This window comes from Phragmites australis, chromosome 10 (genome assembly GCF_958298935.1).
Source record: "Phragmites australis chromosome 10, lpPhrAust1.1, whole genome shotgun sequence".
Lineage (NCBI taxonomy): Eukaryota > Viridiplantae > Streptophyta > Magnoliopsida > Poales > Poaceae > Phragmites > Phragmites australis.
The window spans coordinates 1,494,167-1,501,752 of NC_084930.1; the positions used below are offsets into that span (position 1 = coordinate 1,494,167).

At 43.2% G+C, this 7,586-nt stretch overlaps 1 protein-coding gene across 1 annotated transcript; it reads right to left on the bottom strand.

Annotated features, from left to right (window-relative positions):
* Window positions 1-6,165: 6,165 nt before the first annotated feature.
* On the bottom strand, window positions 6,166-7,231 carry LOC133931242 (uncharacterized). Its single transcript, XM_062378084.1, has one exon. The coding sequence runs from the start codon at window positions 6,625-6,627 to the stop codon at window positions 6,376-6,378; it is 252 nt and encodes an 83-aa protein (XP_062234068.1). The 5' UTR covers window positions 6,628-7,231; the 3' UTR covers window positions 6,166-6,375.
* Between the last annotated feature and the right edge of the window lie 355 nt (window positions 7,232-7,586).

Below are 7,586 nucleotides of genomic sequence, written 5' to 3' on the forward strand. Positions count from 1 at the left end.
AAGGCAGGATGGTTTGCTTCCGGGGCAGGCCCAGCATCGCCTGGAGTCCCTCTGTGACTCTGTCATCACAGAGGAACCACGGCCCCTGCACTCTGACGCCGGTAGCTGGCTCGCTACGAAATTCTGCATGTTCTTGGATCCATGTCGGGATCGATCGTTGGTTTCAGAGTAGACCGTCAGACTTACCAACCTCCCTCCCTGGCTCCTTCCAATCGTCAGCTCCACGATGTTCTTGTTTCTAAAGATGCCGTTTGCCGTGCGAGGTTGTCTTTGCATCCAGCCGTGTATCCTGCTTCCAGGAATCTTATATTTACTAATTGGTGGGTCATTTTTTGCCTCCACGTTAATTCTAAGAAAATTTTAGAATTTTTCATAAAAAAACAAAACATCTAACCGTTGAATTAATTGATTGACTAACTGTAACCATAGATCAACAATCAGACGAAACAACGTAGAAGATTAAAAAACAAATCATAGAGTCCAGCTCCAAAACTACTTCTTGCCTTGCCTTTCCTTACTTTTTTTAGATATTATTTATCTAATAAGATTACATTAGCAAACTCTAACTTAGTTACGTTAGCAATCAACACACTTTTCCAAATCAATTATAATCAAACATTACAAAATTAAAACAACAAAACGCAAACATATTACAAATTATCACACAAAAATAATATCAAAGAATTTATAATGTATTTCAAAAATAATAATATAAGATACGGTGACGACATTAAAAATAATAATAATTTCAAAAAATCAAGAAACAAATAAAAATCAATTTGCATAACACATAAAATAAAAATTATAAATTAGTTCTATTCACAAATAATAAACATGATTCCAATATTATGAACAAAAATTATATTTATATTTTATATTCTAATATTTAAATATAAATAGTTAATATATCTCAGCATACAACTATTATTAATACAAATATCTACAATTCAACCGTAAACTAAATTTCTAGCCTGTGCAGTCGTACGGATTGATACGCTAGTGTAGCAAATTGTTGTGCTCTTGTACGGAGAATTGCCATAGCAAGAAAAGAAAATGATTTGCACCGTACCAACGCCCTTGGGCCCGCCGAGCCCACCCTGACGACGTCTGAAGTAAATTTTATAAAATCCTTGTGTGAAAAACCTCCGCGAGATCTTGATCCACATCATCTCTCTTGATCTAACGACTAGCATGTGTACAGGAGAGAGCAGATGACACGTGTCATACGAGAAGAATGAGTCTTTCAAAAAGTTAGATCTTATAAAATTTTCTTGTGAGTACACCGCAGCATCTAAAAAAGAACAGGGGTGTTCGGTATTTCAAATAATGACCACCGCCTTGAACACTTGTACTTTTTTATTCTACCTCTGACGAATCAATCTGAGTTTGAGACTTTGCCGGATGTTGCAGAACTGTAATCCTCGTGTCTGAAATTTTTTGCAGAACTTTTTTTGTTGGTTTGGCGGCTGTGCTGTGCCGCGGAAGGCCAGAGACCTTTAGTTTGTATCCATGTCTGACAGTCTGAGAAGCGTACATGCATGGTGTTGGCATGGTATGCCACTGATCGTAGCTGCACAGACAGGCAGGCCGGGTCGGATCCCACGGGTTTTAGACCTGGCGGGGGCAGGGGCGGGGAACTTTTGTCTCGCGGGGGTCGTGGGTCGGAGATCCGAAATGGGTTCAGGTCGGGGTTGGGGGCAAAAATTCACCCGCGGGTGCCAACGGAGGTCCGAAAAATTCCGTCACCTGCTGGGGCCCAATCCCGCATCCGCGTCCTACCGTCGTCGTCGCCCGTCGCGCCCGCCACTCCCGCCGCTGACCGTCGCACCCACCGCTCTCGCCGCCGTCCCGCCGCTCCCGTCGCCTACGCTGCTCCCGCAGCCACCCGCTTTGCGCCTGAGCCGCTGCCACCGCCCGCTCTGCAGCCCGAGCCGCTCCCGCCGCCGCTTGTGCTACTCCCGCCGCCGCTAGAGCCACCGCGCCCGACGCCTCAGCTCCGACCCACAGGGTCCCCGTCGGGTTTCGGGTCCCCGCCAGGTTCGGAGCCGGAGGTAGATTTTCACCCGTTAGGGATTTCGGGGTGGGTCGGGTTTTTTTATTCGGGTTTCGGATCGGGTGCGTTCTGGCTACACCGGACCCGACCCCACCAGTTGCCAGGCCTGGTTCGAGGTCGAGGCGACCCATGACCATCGTGATCCTCCCTGGCTTCCTCGTGGTGTTTGTGGAGTTAACGACGACGTACGAGTAGGCGGCGGCCGCCGTCGATGGTATCATCGTCTGATCCCTACAACACTCTGTGCTTCGCCTAGCACCGAAATGCGGCGGATGAAACAGAATTCAAGTGAGTGACCACACTGACCAATGAAGCTTGGCATGCATGCATGCAACGAGATCACCTGTGCCTCCTGTCCTTGCTCCAACGCGTTGCCGCCCGCACCACCGTGCCACCGCTCGCACCACCGCGCGATCCTGCTCCCGATCCGAGACCATGGGTTCCTCATCCTCGCTGATTGTCTCCCTCTACCCCATGCCCCGCCGTGCTCTAGATCTGTCAGCCGCTGTCGTGGCGGATCTCCTCAACGCGGCCTAGGTTCGACATCCTCCGGCCGCTGTGAAGTGGCGGTGGTCGGGGTTCGACTACTACATGATGGTCGGCAACCGCTCAGGCGGATCGGGCTGCGGCCGCCGTTTGGGAGGTGGAGCGCCGACGAATAGCGACCATGCCTGGCGGGTGACCGGGCAGAGGAGCTGTGGCGGACGTGCGAGCCCACGGCGACCGCGGCGGCAAGCGAGTGAGGCGGTTCTCCGTCTCCATGCTGCAACTACCTTGCCCTTCCGTGCCTTTCTCGCTGGCGCCAATTGATTGGATGTGGTTTAGGCTACTGCCCTTCCCTCCGTTTAATTTTCCATCAAGATTACTCCCTAACCCTTAATTTCTGTATGATTTGTAAGCCCAGTTCCCATTAATTTTGTTCATATTTTCCTTAAGGCTTCGATCCAAATTTGTTTACCAAATCAAGGAGTGGATGCATGGTAATTGAGGTAGTATTGCACATGGGAGATCACGGCTGCCGTGGCATCGCAGAGTAGCAAATTAGATGCGTAGCTGCCTGGCGGCAACTCTGCAGAAACTGGGGCGAATGGTGAGGCGCTTTTTTTTTTGTGATACAGCCTTTCATTTGCCATTGGTGCTATAAAATTTACCAAATCCTCAAATTCTCTTGATTTCATAATTTTTGCTTTATTCCACAGTTTCTTACTTTCATACATTAATCAATTCTTGAATTCATGTTAGTTAAATGTGTCAAATATGAGTGTTTATTCGGTTATTTTTCAGGGATTATTCAGTTGTTCATTGTACAACAAGATGCAAGTGCAGCCAGTGAAGATGAAAGTGTTTCTCACTGTTTGTCTAACACCACACATGCTGCCCACTAAGGTTGTTGTTGCTCTCTGGTACCGGTGCCATGCTGTTGCCGCTGGACGTAGAATGCCAAAGCAAGCTAGAAGGTAAAACCACAAACTTTTTCCAGCTGATCAAGTTAAATAAGAGTTGCTATGTGCTACATAATATGACATGAATAATTGATTCTATTTTAGTTCGAATTTCAAGTTGGTTGAATCATATTACTTTGCCCACAACCTGTTTGAGACAATGTCTAGCACTCTCTAGCTCACAATGTTAGTTTCCTTCTAAATTCTAATGCAAGGCTGCATCCTCGATAAATAGTTAATAAGTTTTGGCCTAAATTTGGATTCCTAACAGATTAATCAATACCACTGTTATTTGGTGAAATATGCTTGTAAACTAAAAATGAGCCATACATCCTATTACTCTCTTTCTTTGTCATGTGAGATACTTTGGTAAAATGAAACTCCAAATAACAATGGGCAATCTTATTAACATTTTGATACTGCTGTTGCCGTCCCATACTTTTCACTGAACACGAAGTATTGTTCTTTGCAACTGCTCCGTTGAAAAACATGTGAATGATTCTCATTAAGTTATTAATCTAAATATTCAGTTTTCAAGCAATGCTTTTTATTACTTGTTTCACTTAGCTGAAGCTTGCGCACAAAACCTTTACAGTTAGATCAATTTTTTCTACAAGAAATCACCTCACTCCTCATGATAATCTAATTTGTTGTTACTGTTGGATTTAGTGTGATAAAGTGCCTCGCAAATGCATTCCCGTGGTTGGATACTACAATTTATTTATTTATTACGAACAACTGCTTTGCCTCAAACAATTATCCTTACTAATATTTGCTTTTTACTAAACAAATTTGCATATTAGCAGGGTTTACAGTTTTATGCATAGCTTTCTCTTAAGGTGAAAACTGACCATGACAAATGATTAGGATCACGTAAGACAACAATGTTGACTTCGTTGGAGAATACTCCGAATACGATGGCCTCAGTCAGAGAGGAGCCTTGCATAGATGACGATGGCCGAGCTACCATGTTGCAGCCGCGCTCACTACCCTCGGTGCTGATTCCTAGATTCTACTAGCAAAATGAAAGTTTCCTCTAAATAAACTATAACATTTTTCTCTTATGTCGTACCACATGTTTTATCCTTATGGTACGAGATATTGCATTTGGTTCTTATAATAGAGTTGTCATGGATTAGCAAGCTTTGGTGTATTTTACTCTGATGTGATGTGCTGAAATTATCCATATCTTCAAAAGATATTAACGAGATTCAGATAGAGTGCTCTTCAATTGTTACTCCGTTAGATAAATTAAGTGTAAATAGAAAGGATAAAGGAATGATTGACATGTTTAGATGGTGTAAATTTGGCTATTTAGATAGTTTAATTTTCCGTTTGGCTTGTAGTGCAAAATTCTGGTTGGACTGCATATTGGAGAATCATAGAAAGTTTGTAGGTTCGGATGTGTGTATTACTGCCTACTTTCTCATCATAAGGAGTGTCTGTATGTCTGTATTACTGCCTACTTTCTCATCTATAAATTATGTATTCTTTAAAATCAAGATGGTTTGAATTCAACATTTAGATGCATTTCAGACATCAGTTTTGTCTTGAAATGCTTTTACTTTCTAGAATATTATAATTTCTAGAGATTTTTTTACCTCAGTTAACGATTGCTTATAATACAATTCTTAGTTTTCTATTGTAACACATATACACTCACCTATCATTAATAAAGCATATCACTCTTCTTATGGAAGTAGCCTTCTCTCTATGCCACACTGCGTGGTAGCTGAAGTCCAAAATTATAAGTTCATTACATCACTTTTGTTTAACAAATTTTTAACGCCCGTTATAACGTACGGGTAAATAACTATCATATCTAAATTGAGGAAAACCAGTTGCTAACTTCAATCATGGTTCTAGAATTTTCTCTAGAATGAACCCAAAACACGCTCGTTGAATGAGGAATTATAATAATAATCCTTGCATGGTTATATGGGTGTTACATTACTTTTGTTTAATAAATGTTTAACATCTGTTACCGATAACTAGTAAAAATAAAAATCTAATTTGCCCGTGCGCACCGACTGGATGGTATCCGCCGAATGCGCTGCTAGAGGGAGCGGGGCGTCGTGCAGAGACTCGGTTCGGTGGACGATGCATTGCCAAGACTTAATTTGATTGCTTTCCGTGATGTAAAATGCACAGAGAAAATAGTTTAACATGATTTTTTCCCTCCTTCCAGATCCGGTGCTTGTTGGCTTAAAACCATCGCTGCCTTATTTACCACACTGATATTAGACAGCAGCTCCTTTGTGTTGTGTAACGTTTTTGTTGCCCCGTTGTTTCTCCTCCTGAGTCTGGTAGCTAAATCAGGTTTCAGTGGTGTCTTTTGGAAATGCTCTGGGATGCAAACATCCTGCATTTCAGAATATAATTTGGATGATTTGCAGCAGTCAGAAAATGTATAGACATGCACTCAATAGGGATAGCGAGAACATTTCAAAGTTCTTCATTGCTGACTTCAGAGTCAGGGGACCAGGACTTCAAAGAAACCTGGCTCAGGCTGGCCTCTACATCCGACCCCTAAGCCAGGCCCAGGGCCGTCCACCCTACCAATCACACCCATAATATCCATGATCTGCACTTCCAACAACCTACATTATCTCGTGCTTAAGTTGCCATATGAACATGTTAACAAAGAGAGCAACATGGCTGGCAAAGTTGCACATATAAGATCAGCAAGTTCTTACACCAGCATGACGTGCCTAACAAGTAAAAACAATCTGATCTTACACTAGCAGGATGTGCCCAACAATACTCTGGTCTCTCTGGGTTAAAAATCATAGCTAAAGATACAGCAGTATGTTCTATCTTCGGCAGTGCAACTGCAGAAAGACTACAGGAAGCACAATGAATACGATGAAATCAGGATGATCACTTCTGCTTCTTAGATTTCTTTGGTGGGTTGTTGACAAGGGTTTCACCCTCGTCCTCGGATTCGTTTGGAGCATTATGCTTGGTGATGTACTCCTTGAGGATCACCATGCTCTTCTCCTTCATTGCAGCCAGCTGCTCCGACAGGATGCCGGACTCTGAACTAATAGCAAATGATTCTGCTCCAAGAACCAGGTTTGCTTTCACCCTTAGACCAAGGCTCGCCATTGCAGCATTTGGTTGGTCTTCCATCACCGCAGGCCTGCAGACAAGAAGCGGATTAGAAATGGCAGAAACCGTGATAAGTATGGCAGGTCAGCATGAGTGAATGATTTGTTACAGAAGAGGTCATATCAAGCGTAGATTTGGCCAGCTGTGCAAATTAGATGACTTCAACAAGAGATCTTGGCTAGGAGGTGAACTGAAGCCATCGATGCAGAAATGTAGGTCTTGGAGACTTGTGTAAGGTGCTATCCACAATTGAAACTGGAGAAGTGTACATGTAACCCCCCTCAATAGTCAATCATAACCGAACATTGCCGCTTACGCAAAGAGATAGAGCTCACTAAGTTGCTTAACGCGCGCGGCACATCTTTGTAGTTACAGGTAAATCGTCTGACTTGTACTTACATTATCTAAAAAACATCCGCTTGAATAATACTGAATCGCGAACCAGGATAATGTTCCAAGTTTGAATGAAACTTGTGAGCGTGGTATCATTGCTGATGCCTTGTTCATCTAAAGCATGATTCCCAATTCCCATGACCCACAAGACAGACACCATGCCGAAGCAGAAATCCTACTAATAAGTAGCTCGCCACCAATAGGTAACTTCCGTTGCTAAACTTTCCTTGGAGATAGAGGCTTCTTTTGTGAAGAAAAGTTCCCTCCATCTAACAGAAATCCTACTAATAAGCTAATATCACGCAATTCTAACTAGCTAGTCGTGTAGAACGGCATCGGATACGGATACGGATACAGTCGCATATTGGAGTATAGGTGTTTCATAGTTTTGGTGGCGTGCGAGTCATCGTTTTACTATTTGCCTGACCTCTATGCCTCTTCTGCGCTTCGAACCACCACCAAAAAAAAAAAAATCTACGAAATATTTCAGATACAGGGAGTACAATTCGGTAACATCCTGCAAAATTTCAGACTCAGATTCATTCTGCAGAGGGAGAATAAAAAAGACGAAGTATTCAGGGTGGCCA